At 40.6% G+C, this 23526-nt stretch overlaps 1 protein-coding gene across 4 annotated transcripts; it reads left to right on the forward strand.

The window, feature by feature from the left end:
* Positions 1-2485: 2485 nt before the first annotated feature.
* LOC103723242 (probable prolyl 4-hydroxylase 6) lies at positions 2486-18367 on the forward strand. Of its 4 annotated transcripts, none has more exons than XR_005507169.1 (8): positions 2486-3036; positions 3139-3196; positions 3290-3394; positions 14029-14086; positions 14198-14373; positions 14446-14506; positions 15536-15794; positions 17867-18367. XR_005507169.1 is itself a non-coding variant. In XM_039116607.1 (8 exons), exons 1-7 carry the CDS (start codon positions 2879-2881, stop codon positions 17208-17210), a joined length of 642 nt encoding a protein of 213 aa, XP_038972535.1. In that variant the 5' UTR covers positions 2489-2878; the 3' UTR covers positions 17211-17240; positions 17867-17924. The 4 variants fall into 4 exon arrangements, 3 of the variants coding, with proteins under 3 accessions (XP_038972535.1, XP_038972534.1, XP_008812319.2); XM_039116607.1 differs by lacking the exon at positions 15536-15794 and adding an exon at positions 17185-17240 and having other exon boundaries at positions 2489-3036; positions 17867-17924; XM_039116606.1 differs by lacking the exon at positions 15536-15794 and having other exon boundaries at positions 2495-3036; positions 14198-14203; positions 14279-14373.
* The last annotated feature ends 5159 nt before the right edge of the window (positions 18368-23526 follow it).

Consider the following 23526-nt stretch of genomic DNA (forward strand, 5'->3'; position numbering starts at 1 on the left):
AAAGAAGGGGAAAAAGCCCCTCTCCATCCTAATCGATTCTCAATCCTATCCTCTCATCTCCAATTTTCGCCATTTCAAATTTGTCCTTTCTCATAATTGTAAACTTATTCCAACTCGTCAAGTTAGAAAGCGAGTGGTCCGCTAGTTTCTCCACTAGAATGTGCCCCTCTAAATGATGAAACACTGCTCAGTCATTCTGGCCTCTATGTCTCTCGTAGGTGTGTATTTATGGGCATAGATGAAGGCTTGTGTTTCTTCACCATGGAGGTTTAATCTGCAGCACATATCATACGGTTGGATTTCCTCTTGCTTATTTGCTTTAGTTATTTTTTTTTTTGGTTTCTTCTGCTGAACTATATTCCTTAGACTTGGAGTTGTTATTACCTTGCCCAGTGGAAAGTCTATACTGTAGATCAGTGATCATGAGTCATATAAATACACTATATGCACTATTTATGTTGCCGATCTATATACATTTTACTCTAAGCGTATTATTATTTACATTCTATTTTACATTATATCTTTTGTTCAGATATGTGTAGTTATTACATTTATATTGTTTAGGATATATTATAAGATGCATTATTCTGAAATTTGATGTTCCAACTATGTAATTGCCTCATTCAGATCAAGTCAGATTCTTGGTTGAACTTGTTCAACGTATACTTTTGTTTAGTTTTCTTCTATATTTCTGATTATATTATTTTAATATTTAAATTTTTTATTTCATTTTTTATGGTTTGTGCTTACAAGTTTTAGTTATTAGAAATCGCGAGTCAATTCTAAAAATTTCAAGTACTAATGTATTTACTTTTTTATTTTTTGTCTTTTTAGTTCAAAATTATAATGGTTATTGCAAATCTTAATAGTATTGATTAATGATTTGATGTATCAGGAATATTACACCTCTAATCCTGCCACGATAACTATACTAGGTCTGTCCTTTGGGCATGTAACCTTTCTATCATGCTCATACTTGGCTAACTTGTTATTTACTATATAGTATGAAGCAGAACATGATGGCATCTAACTAATTATTGTAATAATTGTTTGAGAGGGGGTAGAGGAAAAGGAGTGTTTTGTCTCTTTTGATTGCCAAGCTGTTCATATTTTGCATCTGCAAAACCTTGTTTTCTTTTAACTTCATCTCATAAGAATAATGGGGCTTAAGGTGTGGGATGCTGTCTGCCCGCCAAAAATTATGTTGATCCTGCACTGCTAATTTTGAGTATCCATGGATGGTCATTGGTAGTGAGGGTGAACTTTGCTACAATTGTAAGCTTGCTTCGTTATGATCTGGAGGTCATAAGTTTGAAACACGGAATAACTTCTCTACATACGGGAGTAAGGCTAGTAAGGCTGCATATGTCTAACCCTCTTAAATCTTGCAATGATGGGAGCCTTGTGCATTGGTCCGCCATTTTATGCATGATCATTGCCCGTATGGGAAAACTTGGCTATCTTCTCGTTTATTGTCTCTAGGCTGCGCTGCTCTTTGCTAGTTTTTGGTTTACTTGCGTGTGTTGTCACCTGGTTTCCTTAAGTTCCATTGTCCTGTGTATCTTATAACTGATGGTTGCTTTGTATGTGTATTGTCTACTGATAATCAAGTTGTCACAATGAGAGTTTTGCTCTAATTTAATGGCCAGTTGGAGAGGGTTAATTCTGTTTACAGATTTCAAAGCAGCCTGCTAGAAAGATGGGGGATTTTTTTTTTTTTAATTACGGGCTTTTCTGGTATGTAGTTCACATTCTGTGTTGTTTGTGGTGAGGGCAGCTATTTGTTTTATCGTCTTCCGGATCCATGGTTTGTTTCTCTTGGCTTGGATGATTCCTCTCTTTTGTTCCTGTACAGTGCCGTGTTCATATTCAGTTATTTGCATGGATCACTTTCTCTTCTTGACTCACTAGTATATAACCTTTGTTGCACGGTGGAGAAATTTTTTTTTTTTCCGATACATTATCAATATATATTTTTTTTAAATAAAAAATACTATTTTTTCTTAGCAAATGAACTTACATTAATCTTAACGTTTACCATCTATAAATTGTTCGTTTAAACTAGCCAAAAGGGGCAGAAAAAATTCTATAAGAGTATTATTCAATTTTGAAGGTTCGGCAATCAAATATGATTAGAAATTATGAAAAAAAAAATAAATAGAAAAAGAATGCTTAAAGCTTCGTTGATTCAGGTACTAATAGTTTTCTATAATGGTCATACGGAGTTATATCAAATATTTTTTTTAGGAGGAGAAAAAAAATAATATTTAAAATATGTTATCAGCATGTAATTCAGTGCCCATGCGATAGATACCTTTTCTATTATGGGCAGCTACGCGAACGTATTGTAGGTTGATGTGATGGATATCTTTGCTGATTTTTTACATATTCTATTTTTTAATTTTCATATATATATATATTTATATTAAATTGGTATAATAAATTTGAATTACCAAAAAGAGAGAGGAGAAATTAGAATCAGTAATTAAAAAAAAAGCACGACGGATGGAGAGAGGCGCGCTTGCGGGTGTATGTCTCATGGTAATTTACAAGTGGTGTTTTTTTAATTACTCCAATAAACCGAAAGTACAGGTTTCCATTCGCCATTATCACGAAGAAGCATAGTGGAACTTCTTCGCGACCGTTTTAAAACTAGATGTCGGCCGTCTCGGTCAGCATGGACTCCCTACCAAATGCGGCCGATGGTCGGTTATTGAAGACCCGCTCCGGAAAGAAACGGGTCAATCGCCGGATCTTCTAGAACGTGACCCTCAAAAGTCTGGTCGCATGCTTGCTCCGTGAAAAAAGCGTGGAAGCTGGGGAAACCCCCAATCCATCGGCATTCTCCTTCCCATCTCTCCCGCTCTCCCCTCCGGCGATGGGCTTTACCCACCCTCTCCCACTTCTCTTTGTCCCCCTCCTCTTCGTAGCGGCGATTCCAAGCTTCTCCGATTCCGCTGTTCTGCCCTCGGTGGGCAAAGGGGATCCTGCATTCTTCGATCCCACGCGAGTCGTCCAACTCTCCTGGCGTCCCAGGTACCAGATCCGCGCTCCTTTTCTCCATTCTCTTCTTCTCGTTTCCTCTCGCTTTGATCGCTCCTTGATGTCCTTCAACTTCTCCATCTGTCTTTCTTGCAGGGCTTTCTTGTACAAGGGTTTTCTTTCCGATGAGGAATGCGAACACCTTATCTCACTGGTGGGAAATGTCTTTCTTCTTCTTCTTTTGTTTCTGGTTGTTTGGTTAACTGCGAAAGCTGTTGTTAAATTTGATATTGCATTATGAGACCAGGCGAGGGATAAGCTGGAGAAATCGATGGTGGCGGACAATGATTCGGGAAAAAGTGTGATGAGCGAGGTCCGGACGAGCTCGGGCATGTTCCTCGAGAAGCACCAGGTAAGATTTAGCCTTTCCTGCTCCCTGCTTTGGTGTGGGCTCTTTAGTTTGGTATGGCTTCCTTTGTTTAGATTGATCCATTTCAATCATAAGATTATTTCCTTCTCGTCGTTTGAAGTGATTTCTTTCAGATCTGTGATGTGGATAAATGCTTATTTGAGGTCTTCTTATGTACTGCAAATTGCAAAAAAGAGATGCTTGTTGCATTGAAAGTTATGAGATCTAAATTGCTGTCGATTTCTCTGTTTAACCGACTTAATTATTTGGCAAAGTAAGATATATTTTTGGTTCATGATGCCATACTACCGGAGGCATGCTATATGCAACGTTCTTTATTACAAAATGCACTCTTGGTGAGAACAGACTCCGAGAATTGTGCTTTATATGTCAAAAAGACAGTTTCCTTTAAGGCATTGTTTGGTTGGGGAATAAAGTGGCAATAAGCCATAAGCCAGCCAAACAGCTTACAAAGAACAAGCACGAGCAAAGAGTATTTACACTGGTCAAACTAGCTTGTATGCATAACTATTCCAATAGAAAGCTGTTATAAGCTGTTCCTAGCATAAAGCCGTCATTTTTACTCGCTTCCTTTGTCTTTAGGTAAAAACACTCAATCAAAAGTTATTCCAGAAATTGTAGTGAATGAAAAATAGGAATAGATTGTGGCAGAGCTACTCCAAAAGGTACCATGATTCCTATTCCACTTATGCTCGAAGCAAATGTGGCCTTAGTGTTTTAAACAACATTAAAACCTAGCTGCTGCTGGTGGTAGTAGCATGGTTGCATATCCTATTTCCACATATTATCACTATTTTCTAAGTAAGTGGGATTAGGGAATTTTGGTGTTTACCCTTGTTTTTCCCCTTAAGTTCATAGGGCTTCGAACCAAACCACCTAGACATGGACCTGATACAGATTTGACCAGGTCAGATTTTAGACTCCTAGCTTCCCCTTGCCCTAGGCCTACACCTGGGTCTTGACTTCGACTTGGGCCAAAATTAGGCAATCCCAGTCTATGCTTCAACTTAATTTGTACTTGAACACAAACAGGACCAATACCTACTTTCCTTATGGTCATGGAGAGTTTTTGGATTCTATAAGTGGGTTAGGGTGATGGCTTGTGACATTCCACATGCCCCACTAACAGATCTAATACTCTCTTAAGGGTTTCATGAAAAAAAATAGTGAAATGGGAAGCATTTTTCCTTGGTTTGAGTCATTACATGAGGGGATAAAAGTTAGTCTCCATCTCTACTCTTCTTGCCTTTCCTCTGAATTGAGAAAAGGTGCAGCAACATTTCTAATATGTTAGTAAAATTTTATAGAAATTAATTTCATTTTCTCTCTCTCAGGCAGAGAAACTTGAGCATGAGAAAGGAATCACGTCCTTCCATGTTTCCTATGTTTGATACAGATCTGATGTACCCAAACAAAGAGATGCTGCCCAATCCTCTCTCCCTCTCTTTCTTTGAGATGTTAAAAGACCCTCTTCTTTATTGGTTCCCATTTCTGTATATAAGGTTGTTGGAATTGAATGAAGGGGCGGAACATCTCTTTACCAGATTTACTGTTGGAACTTGTGAAAGGAGCGAGTAATTACTTTCTCATTCTTGCTTCTCAGGAGAAAACATGAGATGGAGAATCGAGATGTTGTTCCAAATGAACACATGTAATATAGAATTTGGGAGAAGTTTTTCTCTTTGCCTTTCCTTTCCTGTTTTAACCTCTTATTTGGAACTTAAATACATTTAGGCCTAGAAATTTTGGAAACTCTGTAGGAGGCTTTCTACAAAGGTGAAGTGAAGCATAGAAAGAGAGGAAGAAATATATCCAAAGAGAGATATTAGATTTATATTTGGAGTGTAAGATCTAGTGTTTGAGCTCTCCTAACAATGTTGTCAATATTGGGATCATACCATAAATCCTAAAGGGGGTCAGATCAGATGCGATCTTGAGAACAATTGCAGACTTAAGGTTCTGTCAGATTCCTTCTGAATATTGAAAGTGGGCAAAACAGTCTGAAAATAAACCATGATCAAATTGTATTTGATAGAGGGGTCAATAAGAAAACATCATATAGGGACATGGTAAGTTCACTTTCTGATAAGCTCACTTTATCATGCCCATAAAAACCATTCTAATGATTTAATATTAGCTATATACCACCCTATAAATCCCTAGGATATCTTACTTTGATGAAAAAATGTGGACATAGGCCTATAAAACAAATTAAAGATACAGACTACGTCATCAACAATGTTCTTTTTGATGTACAAGATTGACTTCTTTTTTTTTGCCTCTTGATAGATCAAAGAAAAATTTTTGTTATCCAATAGTTAAATGTTAGTCAACATCATGGTAATGAGTTTTCTCACCTTCCCAAATGGCCCAAGCGTTAATTTGTTTGAATATAACCAATAAGGTATGTTTTGGCCCTCCAAATATTTGGATAATACAAATTTATAAAAATGGTTGAAAATTCCTCTCCAGTTTTTAGCCCCAAATAGCAAAATTTCTTTTTCTTTATTCTTGAAGTTGAAATGCCTAAGAAGTTTGCTAGTTTTATGTTGTAGAGACTTAACAAATTTTATGTTTGGAATGCTTTTAATGATATATTTTTATTATATCTCAGAAAATAATTCCACTGGTTGTCCGACAGCATGGGTCGGTACGGCCCTGCGCAATGCTGTGTCGGCCCACTACCGACATAGTAGAGGCAGGGGAGAGGGAGAACGGGAGAGAGGAAAAGAGAGAGTGGGGGAGGGAGGGAGATTGAGAGGAAGTGAGGCTGGCTCTCTCTCTCTTCCACTCCCTCCCCTGCTCTCTTTTCCTCTTTTTTCTCCTCCCCAGCCTCTCTTCCTTCCTCTACCTCTTCCTCCCTCCGCTCTCTTTTTCTCTTTTTTCTTCTTCCCCTTTAGCGACGGGGTCTCGATTTCGATGACGGAACATCCCGGTCTGCCGCCGGTACGGCTTGGGACGCTCCAAACCGGATGGTTCAGGACGGTTCCTTCGACCATGTCGATGCCTAGGTTAGAACGGCCTTCGACCGGCCACTCAGAACTTGAGTGGCTACGGAAATTGATGCAATTGCACCTGAGCGGCTGCAAAAATTTAGGCATCTGCAAGTGCGACCGTCGGAACAAGCTCGGAGGCCCCAAATGGGATCGCTTCTTGGGAAGCCTCTGAAGCAGGTGGACGAACAGAAATAGAAAAAGCGGCGATCACCTCCACTTTTGGTGATCCTTTTCCGGTGGGCCTCTCCTCTGCCCTAGCAGCTTCTAACGAGCTCGAGGCGATAGGAAGCTCAGCCTCAGTGGCAGAAGAGCCAACCATTGTCTTCTTCCTCCCTGTTGATGGGCTGTCTCCATTAGGCCTCTTCTTTGAGGAGCCGAACAGCTTGTTAACCTTAAACTTTATCGCTGCAAAGATAAAGGCGAATAAGTCAGCCAACCAAACAGTTATGCCTTAGAAAAAAGCAAAGAAAATTAAGCCCGAAAGAAGTGGCACTAAGGTATGCTGAACCGACCGAAACTGGTCCGTACTTGTACCGAAATTAGTCCGATTGGTTTCGTACTTGTATCGGTGCGAACCGGGCCGGTTCGTAAGGCCCAAAAACATTTTTTTCATGCGCCCACGTGCAGGTTAGTGCGCGGGAAAAAACGCTCGCGCGGGCTCCATCCCGCGTGGGCCACTTAATGCCACTCTGTGGCATTTAACGCGTCCGGGGACGCACGCGGATACGTAGTGATTTTTTTTGGGAATCACGCGCGGACGCGCGAGCGGAGAATCGTGCGCCCGCGCATGATTCCCTACACAGAAACCGCGCCCACGACCGATTTCCTAGCAGGAAATCGCGCCCGTGCGCGGTTCTCCGCGCGGGCAGCACGCCCATGCGCAGTTCCCTGCGCGGGACCATTAAACGCCACAGAGTGGCATTAAATGCCACTCTTTGGCATTTAACGCGTCCGCGCACGTCCACAGACCACGCGAATGTGTTTTTTTTTTTTGCTTTTTTTTGACATTTGCGTGCGGTGGCATCCACGCGCGCGTCTCTGGTTTGGTGCCGGTGCTCACCGGTACGTCGCTTCGGTCGGTCCGGCGAATCTTGAGTGGTACTGAGATCGGCATTCGGTTGGGCTGCCTCATAGAGTAACTCGGCAAAAACTGGAGCCTTCATCTGACGAAGGGTGTTGATCGATTCCTGCTCCTCATCCGACAGCTTAGGGAAGACGCTCAATGCCTTCTTCCTTGGTGTCTTCCACTATATCGGAAAGCTTTATGAATCTGTCGAGGTTACGAAGAAGAATTGGCCCTTCCAACCGTGGATGGAAGAAGGGCCAGAAGGAACGATATTGTAACCCTTCCTATAGGGAAGGTACCACCACACTTTGTTTCAAAAATGTACCTTCATCTGGAAGAAGGCTTGGAACAACTCTATGGTCGTGACAATCCTACGGAGTCTCAGAAAGCAGAAAACCCAACTATCATCCTCCAAGCGTTGGAAACAAGTGGGGTTGGAATGAGCTAGTATCGAGCTAGCAGATAGATGATGATCAAAGGAATCGGGAGCCTCAGGTCCTCCCTCAAAGTTTTCTCGTAGAGGGTGAGCTAATTCTCCTATGGTGACGTCACCCGATCAGAAGGATTGGGCAACTCCAAGGAGAAGTTTTGAGGGATAAAGAAATTAGCTCGAATCTGGTCGAGGTTGAACTCTTCCAGGACACTCCTTTTAATATTTGGACCTGAGACTACCCCGGATTGGGTTTTGTCCGAAGCAACGAAAGCTTGGTCAGGAAAGCCCTGGCTTGATCTCTCATTGTCTGTGGACCATTTTTCCAAAGATGGATCGATTGTGGGAGCACAAAAGAAAAAGGAGGAAGGCCGTGTCAGATGACTGGGTCAGATTCGTTCGGTAGCTTTCACATTTAGGACAGATTCTTGTTTAGAGGATCATGCTTGTGCATATGTGGAGATAAATTGCGTGAGACTTTGATTCGGGAATTTCATGGAGGGTTAGCTGCTCATGATGGATAGAGCTGCACTTTAGGACTCCTAGTTGAGAGGTATTTCTGGCCTAAGATGAGAGACATCGTCATTAGATATGTGCGAAAATATCAACATTGTCAGCAGGAAAAGGAAAAGGTCCAGAATACAGGTTTGTACACTTCATTGCCTATCCCTAGTGGCCTTTGGGAGGATCACCATGGACTTCATTGTAGGACTATCCATGACTGCTAGAAAGGTTGATTCGATTTTTGTTGTGGTGGACCGGTTTTCAAAAATGGCACATTTCATTCCATGTAGGAAAACATCTAATGCATCTCATATAGCACATTTATTTTTAAAAAAATTGTTAGACTGCATGGTATTTAAAGATCATTCACATCTGATAGAGACACAAAATTCACTAGATTCACTAGTTATTTTTGAAAAACCTTTTGGAGCAAATTAGGAACAAAACTAAACTTCAACAGTGCTTATCATCTTCAAACAGATGGTCAGATAGAGGTAGTGATCTGTACACTCGGTAACATGCTTAGATGTTTGGTTAGTGAGCGTTCTACTCAGTGGGGTTTGATTTTAGCACAGGCTGAATTTGCATACAACAGTTCTATAAGTCGTACTACTGGTAAGTCTCCATTTAAAATCATTTATGGTTTTCCTATTCCATATGATTGTGCTTCCATTCCCTATCATGGTCGGATAAGTACTAAAGCAGAGAAGAATATTGAGCAGGTCCGTCACATCCAACGGAAAGTCCATCAGCACTTGCTTAACTCCAGTGCTAGGTATAAGGATGATGCTGACCATCATCGCAGGGAGGTTCACTTTGTAGAGGGCGATCTGGTGATGGCCTATTTTAGAAGAGAGATTTTTATTGGGTAGTTATAGCAAGCTTAGCTCGCGAAAGTATGGTCCATTCCGTATACATCAAAAGCTGTGGGACAATACCTATTTATTGGAGCTTTCAAACAACATCCGGACTTTTCTAATTTTCAACGTCACTGACCTGTACTAGTTCCATGGAGATCCACCAGAGGCGGTTGTAGTTTCAAATCTACCCAGCACCAGCTTAGAGTTTAGTTTTCATGAGGGTATTGAGGATATTTTTGATGTGCGAGCAGTAGACACTAGGCGGGGGCAGTACCGTAGATTTTTTTGTGCTTTGGCAAGGGAGACTTATGTCAGACAGTTCATGGATCAGCGAGGACGAGTTGAGGTGCCAGAGATCTGATTTGTTGCAGCGCATACAGGAGGCCTACTCGTCAGGAGTCGAGTTCTTCCCAGTTGGAGAGAACTGATGTTGTCTCGAGGCTCCATCTTGGACATAGTTTATGTTTTTTGTTGTTTCTATGTTTTCCATCCAAAGCTATGTTTAGGCTTGGATTTTCAGTTGAGTCATGTATTGGGATTGCCAAGCAAAAAGGGTCTAACTAGGTGTGATAGGAAGCCTAACCCAATCCTAAACCACCATAATTAATTGCTTGAGCCTTGGCCTTTCTTCAATGCCCATGGTCATCACTTATCTTTAGGAATGGAGGATGATGGATGATAGTCTTGGAGATAGAATTGTGCATGTTGAATGTATGGAAGGAGGAAAGAATGTTAGAAAAGAAAAAAAAAAAAGTAAATACTGTTCACATGAACAGTAACCCGGCCCGATTACTGTTCACGGAACAGTAACTCGGCCTATAAAAAGAGAGGACAACAACCAAAAAAAGAAAAGAAGAAGAAACCATAGAAAGGTGAGTGCCACCGTATGCGAAGCTCTGAGAGACCCTTTTTCTTCCACTTTCATCCTGCTTCTTGACCTATTTTTTTTTGGAGCCATCTTCTTGACTCCGTCATCCTTCATCTCGATATCTTGGTGGAGCGCGGCCTGAAGGTTTTCACAAACTCGCAGAGGTAATTATCTGACTAGTTCTATCACCATTTTTTGCCCAGCCCTCGTTTCTTCATCCATCAATCATTATCTCCATCCATCATCATTACCATCGTTGCCATCTATCACATCCTTGGAACTTGAGTTTACTTGCAATATTTTTTTTATTGTTTTGTTGTGGTTATTTTTAGTTTGCTGCACTAGTTATATTTTATTGATTAGGCTTCATTAATAAGATATTTACCATGTTCTGTCTTGCGTTCACATACCTCTATGATGTTCTTTTGGGATGATGAGTATTTGCTGAAGTGTCTAATCAACCGCACTATAATTGATTATTATGAAATCAATCTATACTTGTAGTAATCGATTATAGGTTGCACCTATTGCCAAAAAACCCTAGCGATTTCCTTGATCAAAATACCATGTTTCAATGGTTGTGAATGAATTTGAACCTGGATTCATGCAAAACCAAATTTCTGAAGGTTATCGGTGAAGTTGCCCATCCCCACCGGCTTGCTGGCCATTGAAGCTATGCTAAGAATCATGTTCTTCCAGAATTCAACGGGCAGCCTAAGCAAACGGATCCAAACTGTGGCTTCCTTCACCATGTTCACACCTGGAATGAGGTCTGGCACCTAGCGTTCCATGGCCAGTAATTGTCCGGCAACCATCTAGGGGCCATTAGCAAGAACCACCTCTCGATTGGTCTGACTTGAATCGGATGATGTGATGATCGTCCGCCAATGGAAAAGTTTCAATTCCCACTTGGATCTTGCCTTCTTCCCTTGATTTCGTGAGCAATCCATTCGTCTGGCACCCTCCACCCGAGGCTCCGAGTGACCATCGCTGTTGATTCCCACTCCTTCCTCGATTCTTGCAATTCATCCTCTAGTAGCTTGAGAACCTCCGTGAAGTGTTGCTAGAGGTTCTCAAGCCTAGGTGGGACCTAGAGGGCTTTTGAGGCTGCCCATGTGCTACCCTTGCTCGAGATCTCATCTTCTTTCTGGTCTTCTAAGGATTGCGACCCTCTCCATTAGAAGCGGCATCCGCTGCATCTCCCATGCTATCACTCATATTCATACTTGGAAGCTGTTCGACAAAAGTTCAAAGAGCAGCACAAACCTCAAGAAGCACTTATGAAAACATAGAAGCAGTGCTAGGCATGCTAGGAAGCATGAATATTTCAAGTGCCATATTATTGGCTATGCATCAGATGTTGATACTCATTAGGTACTTCTTTGATATGTACTTGATACTTATGTTAAGTATCATATATCCAAAATTTAAGAAAAAAGAATATGTTGAATACTTCATAGGGATAAATGGAATGTGTCTCGGTACCTCCAAAGATGAGAGAGGGCATATTCTTTCTTTTTTTAATGTTAAACTTCTAATAGTGAATGGTCTATTTGGAATCTTTGATGTTAATATTAAACTTTAAGCATAGATTGTGGTCTATGAATTTGATTGATGACTAACAACTATATCTTGAGCTTTTAAAAGTTGATGTCGCCACGTAAAGTATGGACTGCTTTATTTTGAAAGCCTACCATGCCTAATTGATGCTTTTTTACATGCCTATATATATGTGTATGTATGTATGTGTATATATATATATATTTATTTATATATATATATATTTGTGTGTGTAGTTACTGACATATATATGTATGAAATATATACATTGTTGGGATATTGGTCTACCTTGTCAAGTCATATCCGTATCCTGTATCCATATTCATGGTTAGGGAACATGCCCTTACATTTTTTTTCTTCTATTCATTTGTTAAGGATGATTTTGGTTTTGTCATCTGTTTTTTATTTTTTCTATTTTTTTCATTTGTTTTGAATGTGAAAACAGAAAGATGTTCGATACTCATTTTTTTATTTTTCAAATCATACAACAATAAAATGCTTTTGGTTATGGTGGAGGTGGATGGATTGTGGCGTCGTGGTGGTTGGTGATGGTGTCACAATGTGGTGGAGTAGTAGTGGTAGTCATGGTGCAATTATGCTGGAGGGATGGTGGTGACTGATAGTGGATGTGATGTTGGTGGCTGCAGTGGAGTGGCTGTGAGAGTCGTCAAGAATCGGTGCCAATTGCAATGGTGGGGGGAGGGGATGGATCATTGGTGGCAATGCAACAATAACCATGGTGGTGGCTATGCTGGCATGGGGGTGGTGGCTCTGGTGGTGGGTGTTGGTGGTAAGTCACAATTTGGTTCAGGAACGTTGGTAGTCATGGTGCAATGGTGGTGATGGAGGACTCTGGTGGGTAGTGGATGTCGTAGTGGTTACTTCAGCAGAGTGGTTCTGAGGGTTGTCAAGGAGGTGTCTTGATTGCAATGGTAATTGATGTGTGTGTTGGGGGGGGGGGGAGGGTGGGGTTTTGGGCTGATCATGGTCTCAGTGACAACAATCTTGGTGGTGGCATAAGGGGGGCAGCAGTGACGGTGGATGGTTGCAGCAGCAGCAATAGAATGGTGGCGGTGGAGTGCTGGTGGTAGCATAGTTGGTGGTATTGGATGTAGATGTGAATGGATGGCAATGGCCTATTATTTTATTTTTGCCTCTGGACTTTTTGAAAGAGAATTTTATTTTTCGCTTCCAAAATTTCAGAAATAAAAACACAAAACAAAAACGTGATATTACCAAGCCTTTTTGGCTCCTTAGGTTTTGTGTTCTTGTTTCTAACCACAAAAAGAAAGGAATCAATACCAAATATTGTCTAGGTTATTCATTATTCTCCTGTCCATTTAAGATTTTGATTTTCTCAAAAAGCATGAACCTTAGGAGGGTTGTGTAAGGTTGTGATTAATTACAATATCTGGAATTCCATAATCATTTGTTGTGGTTAAAAGCAAGTTTTTGGAAATCACTTCATTAACCTTGAACTCATAGTGGAAAGTTTTGATGTGGGATCTATTTGGTAAATTTCTCAATATCTCCAGTAACCATGCTTGCCCATTCACCTTGTATGCTGATATTTTCGGGGATCTTGTGATTTGCTAGTATTGCTGTTTTTGTGCCTGATTACATCTGTTCTGCGTGATCAAAATTGATTAGCTGTCTTTACACTGTATCTAGAAGTTAATTATAGGTTCACAATTTGAGTTTCAAATAACAGATATTATGCAAAGGTGATGCATTAGCAGAGGCCAAACATAAATCTTATTCCATGAACACATCCCTGGACCCTGCAAATTTGTTGAGTCTTTTATCATGTGGAGAATACTTTTCATCAGATTTATATTTTTCATTCTTACATATCTCCTGAACTGCTTTTGTCTTTCTTTCTTTCTTTTGCTGTTGGCTACGGGGCCTGGGAGGGGTGCGTGTGGGATTGTGCCTGTGCATGCATGCAAGTTAAACTTAAGAGGGTGACGTTTTACATATTTATGATTAAATTTCACGTTTTAGCTGCATGTCTAATGGCAAACCTTATTACACTAGTACTCTGCTTTTGTTGCTCATGACATCTTTGTTTCTTCTATCAATCAAAAGTCGATGTGGCTCTTAAGTGCCCAGTAATTTCAGTCCATCTTGTGAAGTAATTTTCGAGACTCTGACATAGTTCTTGGCCTAGATTATGCAGCCAAAGTGAACTTATCTCTTAGGTCGAAGATTTAATATCAGTTTGTTAGCCAAAATGTCCCCATTAAGAATATATCCTTTTGTTTGCGATGCTAAAAGGCACAGTTAATTGTTGTGGGCATGAATGCTAACAAATTGTTTTGTTGCCTTGAAGGATGAAATCGTGAGAACAATTGAGCAAAGGATTGCTATTTGGACCTTTCTTCCAGAAGGTAACTCAGTATCACCTCTTCTTCTTTTCTTCTGTCCAATAGTTATGTTGTTTCTTCTTATGGAATTTTTCAACTGTATAGTCTTCCCATTTAACGCTTATTATTGAACAGAAAATGGTGAGTCCATGCAAATACTACACTACGAGCATGGTGAAAAATATGAGCCGCATTTTGATTATTTTCATGACAAAGTTAATCAAGCACTTGGAGGTCATCGAATTGCCACAGTACTCATGTACCTATCTGATGTTCGGAAGGGTGGAGAGACAATTTTTCCAAATTCAGAGGTAAGCAATACCTAACTTACTCCATCTTGTGTAAGAACTTTTTTTTATACTAACATTCTGCAATATTTGCAGGGAAGATTTAATCAACAGAAGGGTGACAGCTGGTCTGATTGTGCAAAGAATGGTTATGCAGGTATCATTCTGTCTGGTGATTTTGATAAAATTGACTGTCTGAACAATCTTCATGTTAATGTGGGTATCCTGAAAACATTTTTTTTTCCCGGGGGAGGGGGTTTGGCAGGTAAATCTTTTAGAAACATGTTACCAACTATTTATAATCATCTTTTTTTTTTTACTTTTTTTCCTTTTTTGTGAGCGTGAAGGCATTAACACTTTTCCGCCTAATAAGTATAATCTAAGGGAAAATTATAGTGGCACCATCTCAACTTTGGACATTTCCTAGAGACACCCTCAACTTTAACAAGTTTCAAACCGACCCTTCAAGTTTCTAAATTGTTCCATAGTAGTCCTGCCGCTCATCTCCGTAACAGAGTGGTGTCACATGACCATCACATGGTAGCATAAAATTATATTATAACCAAAATATCCTCAGTTGTATTATTTTTTGTTTCTTTTTCTTTTTTTTGTTTTCTTCGATTCTTGTATTGAAACTTAAAATGATGGATAATTACAATCCCCTGCATCTAAAGAACAAAATATGCAGTTCAACTCCTCCGTTCTTTCATTGTTTTCTGTTGCCTCTTCTGTCTCCTCTTCACCCTTTATGGTATTTGGCATCGGAAATGATGGGCTAATTATCCCTTTTATTTCCAAGTTACTATTCAGCAACCTCTTGGCATAATCTGAGGCTGGAAATGATGGGGCAACTACTCAATTTTCCCCTTTTTTTTTATATACGGCATTTTTCTTCCTCCCTTCCTCAGTCCTTCCACTCCCCCCATTTTTGCTTGCCATTTCCCACATCAGCACCCATGCTTCATAAAAGCTTTCTTTTCCCCATGTACAACCATGTCCTTTTCTCTTTTCTTCTTGGCTCTCTCGCTTCAAAGGCTAATAGTATGGAAGACTCCATCTTCTAGACCTCCTCTCGAAAGTGATCCATTTGAGGAGAAAGGGAGAAGAAACCTTTAAATTTAACTCCAATGGGTGTCACCTAGAACTATGCTTCATCTAACCTCTTGTGTGCTGAGGATAATACCAGCATTCTGGAATTTGATGATGGGGAAGAGGACGGATTCAATGGAGAAACCAAGGGCCATGTGCCTGGCAGGATTCCGGAACAAAGGAGTGATTTTTACGGGAACTTCTTAAAGAGTTTTCCCCTACAATCTGACGAATACATCACTTTGCTGGTTGAGAAGGAATTAGAACATATTCTGGGAGGGGATTATGCCAAGAGGTTGCTGAATGGTGACTTGGACATTTCAGTCAGGAGAAATGCCACTGATTGCGTTAGAAAGGTCAGAGTTTTCTCTTTCCCTTATTCTTTTCACCTCATTCTTATGAATTTCTTATTGGACTTTGAGCTTCATGTATTTTCCGATGATTTCTATCCACGTGGTGTTTGATTTTTGAGACTATTGATTAATTCAGACAAATTTCATGTTTATGCTAAGAGGTAGTTCGACAATCTGAGATGGACCGGAGAAGGGGAGGAGTGGTTGATAGTGAGGGCATGGGTGTGGTCACCGACTTAGCAAAGCTTGCCATTGGGGAAATAGGGGAGGATCTTGCCGCCTAGGTGCAGAGAAACTTGATGGTTGGGGAGCTGGAGGAAGATGGAGAAGGCATTTTCATCATTTGAAATGGCCGGCAAATGCTATCTGCTGGTTGGGGAGCGAGAGAGGATCAGTTTGAAATGATTTGAAAGCTTGAAGGGTTGGTTTGAAGCTTTTTGAAGTTGAGGGGGTGTCTCTAGGACATGTCCTAAGTTGAGGGGTGTCACTATAATTTTCCCTATAATCTATCCTTGGCACATATTCTACGTATACCAGACTCGTGAACTCACCATGGACCAATTTCTGTCATTGAGGGTTTTCTACGCATTTGCATGAGATTGCAAGCCAGTTGGCCGTTGAGTTAGCATCCTATATTGGCTTAGAAGCAAATTCGTTTCGTTATGGATATATACTTTAAATCCAAAGGCTAGATTGCTTTACCAAAGGTATGATTTACATTACTGATGTTGTTTGGCTCCACTAAAAATTGTTCCACTCCCTGCGGAATGCACAAGCCACCTTGATGGCCAGTAGCCACACTTGGATTTCTTGGAACATTCCCAGACAAGCAATCCCTAACATACAATTCAAAATCAGCAATCTCCTTAACCTCACCTCTTGCTCCAACACTATTAAAGCAGCCTTGTTTCAGTAACCTTCATCTGGTTTAGATATGCTTTTATTTTTTGTCTCTATCATGGCCTTTGAGACAGATAGCTATGACTTGTCCTGCATTATGATAGAACGTTAGACCTTAATATTTCTGCTTTTCATTATGAATAAAATTTGGTGTCTTTCCTCAACCATCAAATGTATAGCATGATCACATTCGTTGTAATTTCAATCCCTTTTATTTCAACAACTGATGAATATTGTAATTTGGCTCTTGTATGACCCATCTCAGAAATAGAACTAATCTCATGCCACACCTTTTTGACCTTTTGAATCCTAAAAAAGGAGAAGTGCTGGTGTTTCCAATGCCAATAATTAGCATTTTAGGAACTACACCGAGTTGATTTCCACATGGATTGTCTCAGTAGTGGTTCAATTAGAAGCATGCAATTATTATAAAAAAACCAATCCCTTTTGCTTGTATGTTGCCAGTAATTTTGGATGAGTGAAATATATGCAGATTTAGTGGAGTGGGATTCACTATAGCAGTATTTGTGGATTACTTCAAATGGAATGGTAATCAGCTCCTCATTTTAATCATTTTCAGCACGTTGTAGATCTCTTACAAGCAAAACTAGTTTTGTAAATTCCAGTCTCTTTACATCTGTGGGTTCAAATTGAATGACCCTAATACCTTTATCAGTTCATTCCCAAATCTTCAAATGCTTATCCAGAACTGCATTCCCAAATCCTCAGGACCTCGTTTGAAATTATCCTTTTCCATTGATACTTTGAGATAAAAATATTAGTCCAATCAGTCAGTCTGCGGTCTCATCCATCTTGAATTGCGGCTAATCCTGAAAATTCTTAAAGAGCAGATCGTGTTACCTGACCATCAAGGGATCCTTTGTTCATATCATTCCGATAAAGTTCCATGATTGCCTTCCAGATCTTGTCTTAATCCTGCACTGCCTTGGGCATCTCTCCAGCAGCCTTTATATTAAGCATAAACTTTGACTGCCCTATATTGTCTGCAGGATTTTTTTTTCATAGTTGACATCTAACTGAAGAACTTGATCCAAATTTTTACCTGTTCATATTGGAAAGGTTGTTGAATTTGGGATCATTTAAACCTTTTGATGCATCTTATGATAGCAACTTAAAGGCATTTTCTCGTCCCTAAAAGTTGTTTTCTTATGCAGTGAAACCTCAGAAAGGTGATGCTTTGCTCTTCTTCAGCCTCCATCCTGATGCAAAAACCGATCCAGACAGTTTGCATGGAAGTTGCCCTGTCATAGAAGGTGAAAAGTGGTCTGCAACAAAATGGATTCATGTGAGTTCTTTTGACAAACCAGAAAAACAAAAGTCAAGTGAGGCATGCGAGGATGAGAATGTTCTTTGCCCGCAATGGGCTGCTCAAGGGGAGTGCGTAAATAATCCTCTTTATATGGTAGGATCCAAGGAGTCAGCTGGATTTTGTAGGAAGAGTTGCAATGTGTGTGCCATGTAGGTTTAGTTCCATGTGGTCAACTATAGGTGTCTCCCAGGGATTTACTCTTAGATCCTTTGATGTACATAAACACTCGCATAGTGAAAGTTCGATGTTTGTTTGTAGTTTAAATTCTGAATTTTCTTTTAGAAAGATTGCATTATGTGGAGGACATTATGCATCAAATATTCATTGAGATGTCTGTTATGAGTAATGCTGATATGGTTCCAGCTGGTCATACAAAAAATTCCCTATAATAATTTCTCATGATGAAAAATTATGAGGTGGATCAGGTTCGCTGTGGATCTAGGGTGAAACCACCCTAGATAGATTTATTTCACCTTATGGTAAAATTATTAGGTGGGACTCATTTCACATTAGATCTATGGTGGATTTGGTCTACCTAATACTGTCTCGGTGGTTAGGGGTTTGGTTGCCATGCCAGTTGCACGTGGCCAAGGATAACATTTTGCTACTGAGTGGCACCTTGTAGCACTTGTGCTCAGTTGTTGGTGTATGGTCTTCATGGTCTTTATGATAGATTGTGACGAGGGGTGGTGGATAAAAGCTTCGCCGTAAGCCTACTCTTTTCCAGGCCTGTCAAGAGTTAGCATGATCAATGACTGGATCTGGCACCATGTCTCCTAAAAGGTGCCTAAGAATTAAGCCCTCAAGTATTTGATCCATAGCCAAGCTGATAATTAAAGAGGGCTCCTAACAAAAGAACAACTTGCAGAGCTAAACTGACCATCGCAGAGGCTTTACTGGTTGAATGCCATTTAGATTCAGTGCTGGATCCATGCTGGCCTTTTTTTTTTTTTTTTCCCTTTTTTGTTGGTACAACGGCTGCTCATCCTACTCTAGTAGAGGTGCAACCGGCAAAGTCAAGACTACAATTTGGCTCAATTGCGAGGAAGAGCCTTGGTGTGGCCAGTAGACCTCTCCAGAGTGCTGTGCAATATAGGAAGTGATCCAGTTTGCAGCACTGTTCGCCTTTCAGTACGCATGCACTGTCTAAAAAGCGCTGCAATCTCTCAGTATCTGATGAATGTTGCAAGGTAGGGGACTCTCATCTCCCTCCACCCCTCCTCCCATATCTAGTCGATTATTATGGCCGAGTCTTCCTCAAGGATGATGCGCTCAGCCCCCAATCTCTGTGTTGCGTTGAAGATGCCCTCCTATGCTGTCTTGAGCTCCAACCCTATAGCTGTGAGCCCATCGGTGTTTCGCCCATCCGTAGCAATCATCTGTGAGTCATGAATTCTAATCATAAAACCCACACCTACCCTGCCACCATCTCCGGAAACATTACCATAGAAATTCATCTTGAGATAGCGGCGGGGGGGGGGGGGGGGGGGGGGGGGGGGGGGGGAGCTTCCAAGAAATAAGGACGAACCTAAGCGCTAAGGCAGCCGAGCGGGGTTCTCAAATGTCCCTGGCCATCCCAGATAAACTCGCTGTAGTAGCCTTGATGATCTCGGCAGCCTGAAGGCAGGTTCTCTCTACAACACTCCTCGAAAGCTCCTGTTTGTCTTCGAAGATCCGGGCATTCCTGTCTAACCATATATGATACACCAAATAGGCCAAACTGATCTCCCATGCCACCGTCCTCAGGCTTCGCATGGCCTCCCTCAACTAGTGTAGGAGGTCGTCTGCAGATCGAAGCAACACGATTTGTGTTACCCGCTAGTATCCAAGCAACACGACTGATGGATTGCTCCGCATTCAGACACCAGGCACAGCTTGAAGTGATCTAAACACCCCTCCCTACCAGCACGCTCCTAGTAGGTAGGCATCCCATGCCACTTCTCATAGAAATAAGGCTACACGGGGATGAACCCACATCCTCCAAATCTACCTGCCATCCATCTACCTAACGACGTCCCCTCCCATCGCCTCCTGTATGTCTGTGTTACGCACCCTGAATCTGCCTGTAGCCGCCCAAACCAATTGTCCAGCATCTCCCCTGCGGGTAGCAAAAAAGTCAGTACCCTCTTGGCCAACTGCTCCTCGAAGACCTCCCTAATCAGCAGCTCATCCCACCTGCTCCGACCCGGGACAATCAAATTGCTAACTCAACAACCCTCCAACCTCGCTGGATCGAATAGGGTAAGTACTCGACAGAGCGTCTACTCAAATATCCAACCATCCTTCAGGACATAAATGGATCGCCCACCACCCACCTGACCGCAGCCTGCACCATCGATGCATAGAACCAGATCTTCCTCCACATAGAGGAACATCGCCGCCCAGCTTGGAGATCCCTCGCCACTGTGTGAACTCCATAGTTGGCCCTCAGTAGAGCACTCCATAGACAAACGGGCTCCAATATAAATCTGACCGCGTGTCTCGCTACCAGTGCCTCCCGCCTCGCCACCAAGGGTTGAATCTGGGATTGGGATAAGAAGTCTCAATATCCACGTTCCCTGTATTAGTTTTAAATCATGCATCCTTGCTGTACTTTGGATCCTGTGGAGTGGATGGACTCATACAATTTATAAAAATAAGGACATATGTATATATATTTCTTGTAAAATGGAATATCCAAATGATGCAGTTGAGCTTTACATGATGATCCTTATGAAAGATGGTGCATCTCTTGCAGTTGGTTTCCTAGCTTCTGGCTTTCTTGGTTGGATTTAAATCATGAGGGAGCTTTCATCATAGATTCTTGAATTGTGTTAGGCTTTGTTGTATTTATCATTAATGAATAAAAAACTTAAAACAAAACTTTCTGACATAATTTTCTTTCATATAGCTAATGTGACAAAAATACAATAAAATGAATAATTGTTAAGCATGTTTCATCAAAAGAAGGTTATGCTAACATACTCCAATACCCATCTATGCATTAACATATCACATATATTGTCATGTACTTGAGCTATTAAACTATCATATTGCACCACAACATTTGATAGGGGCTTTTGTATGGTATCTTCATAGCTAATGTTGCCCACAACAAATGGACTATAGTCATCATCATTATTAGCCTTATCAAACTCTTCATCATGCATTGCATGCGTCCTAATATAGTTATGAATTACCAAGCTAGCAATAATAGTTCTTGTTTGGTCATCCAGCTTACATGCAGGCATTTGGCTCATTATAGCCCATCTATTTTTTCAAACCTCAAATACACACTCTAAAATATTTCAAAGTCACATATGAGCTTAGTTGAATACTTTCTTTGAACCTCGTATTAGTTGACTGCCATATCGAACTTGAAAAATATGAGATTTTTCTTCTTTCTATGGTGCCAAGTATCCTTTCATGTTTATCTTGCAACAATGACATAATATTTATCTATTCCAAAGCATAAATAATGCCATGTCAATTGGAAGAATTATTCGTGGCACTTATAAAGTTTGCAGTAGAATTTATTTGGTACACTCACCATCTCTTGGATATGGAAAATTTAATTCTGGTCTCTGCAAAGCCTTAATGAATATATGTACATCATGAGTGGGACATTTCCACTAGCCCGTATAGATATAAAACATATATCAAACCTAATACTGTCATAATATTCTATGTGCAATAAGATCTCCTCCCTATATATAGAATTTGTGGATCCATAGAAACCAATACATGAATATACGTTCCATCAGTTAGACCAATATAGTCCTGTGCATTATATAATAAGCAGAGACACTAATAAATATAGAGAAATGTACAATTCAAGTATACAAGAATACTTCCGTGTCATCCTCTTGATAAAATCAAGCTGTTCTGGAGTCATTGTAGTGGAGGGCTCCTCTTTGCTCACCATTTCAAAGATCCTTTCAAACTCCTCATTAGTGAACATGGGCACCTTTCTTCCCCAGCTTCAGCAGCTTGGTTTTATGTTCTTGCTGTGTTTGGTCTAGGTTAGCCTGCAGTCATCTATGCCTCAAATCCAGCTTCATTTGTAGCTTCTACTTCACCAACCTTACCTTGGGAAAACTCCTCATATGACATCCCTTCACTCCTTTCAAGAAACTTAGAAAACTCTTAAGGGAATGGAAGGTTCTAGGATAGCAGCTAGGCCTTCTTCTCTTCTCTCTTCCTCCTCCTCTTCTTCTTCTCCTTTTGCTTTTGTACTTTCCCTAACTTTTACCCATTGGCCATCAACCTTATTGTATCCCACCTTTGAGAGGGTCTTCTTGTTATATGTGTCAGTGTACTTCTTTATCTCCCCCTTGAAGTCGACCATAAACTTCTTGAATATTACCATTAACACCATTCTGTATGGGAGGGTAGTGTTAGTTTTGCCCACCACATCCCTCATGTGGTTCATTAACACCAATGGTAGGTTGATAGGGTTTCCATTGATAACATTAAATATAATAAGTAGGTCTCGGTCTGAGATATGGTCAAACTTTCCAACTTTAGGGAAGAGAAATTTTTTAGAAATGATATGATAAAGGAACCTCATCTCTATGTTTACTTGGTTGACAATCACTTTCTGATTTCTAGACAGGTTGCTCTTATTCAAAATTTGTTAAAGCTCTAGTTTTTGATTCTCAAGTCTCTTCAATCTATGTTCCTTCATAGGGCATTTTTAGAATGTCTCTTATCCTCTTGTAGTCAAAGCCTATCTTTGTTCCCTTTACTTTAGATATTAGACTAGCCTTCTCGAAATCATACTCAATAGTACTGTAAAATTCTTTTACTATGTAAGGATATGTGGGTTCATTAAGTCCGGCCATGTAATCACAACCTATTAACTTAATACTGTAACCTATGAGTAATCACCCAATATCAATGAATTCAACATCCTTGTTTCTTTCCATGGTTACTATCTTATAGAGCATAGAGGAATAACTCGATGAGGTTTCCTTTTCACTACACTTCTCCTGTTGTTCCTCCATCGAGATCCTTTTCTTTGCTTCCTTTAGGGTTTCAACATCAGTTCTCTTCCTCTTAGCTTGCAAATTAGGCGTCTCAAGCACCATGGAGTTCGAAGAGAGCAATATTTGGCTTCTAGAGATGTTGATTGGAGGAGAAGATAGTTTTTGTGAGAGAGAAAAGATGCCCTAGGATTGACTCCGAGAAAGTTTGTTTGAATGAAGTAGCTAAGGGGCGGGCAGACACTTAAGTACCCAAAGCATAGGAGTCATCTCATGTAAATCAGTAGTTGACTCTTTCTAGGATAGCTAAGCAATGGAGTTGTCCCGTAGACCTTAGGAGGCCACTCTAGCCTCTTAGATATTTTACTAGAGACACCTCCTACTCGCAAGGAGTCGTCTCCAGTCTTTATAACTTAGCTCTTCCTGATATTTCTGCTGCAGGATTCATCTTCAAAAGTCAGTTTCTTATAACAAAACCTCAAGATATTTGAGTCAGGAGACATCCCCTAGTTCTAAGGAGTCAGCTTCTGAGCCTTTAATC

This window comes from Phoenix dactylifera, unplaced genomic scaffold (assembly GCF_009389715.1).
Source record: "Phoenix dactylifera cultivar Barhee BC4 unplaced genomic scaffold, palm_55x_up_171113_PBpolish2nd_filt_p 000113F, whole genome shotgun sequence".
NCBI classification, from domain to species: Eukaryota; Viridiplantae; Streptophyta; class Magnoliopsida; order Arecales; family Arecaceae; genus Phoenix; species Phoenix dactylifera.

Coding starts and splice junctions, on each gene's coding strand:
- LOC103723242 (XM_008814097.4), top strand. CDS start 2,879: ATGGGCTTTACCCACCCTCTCCCACTTCTCTTTGTCCCCCTCCTCTTC. Junction 3,197..3,289: donor GCGAACACCTTATCTCACTG/GTGGGAAATGTC, acceptor TTATGAGACCAG/GCGAGGGATAAGCTGGAGAA. Junction 14,507..17,866: donor TGCAAAGAATGGTTATGCAG/GTATCATTCTGT, acceptor TTTCTTATGCAG/TGAAACCTCAGAAAGGTGAT.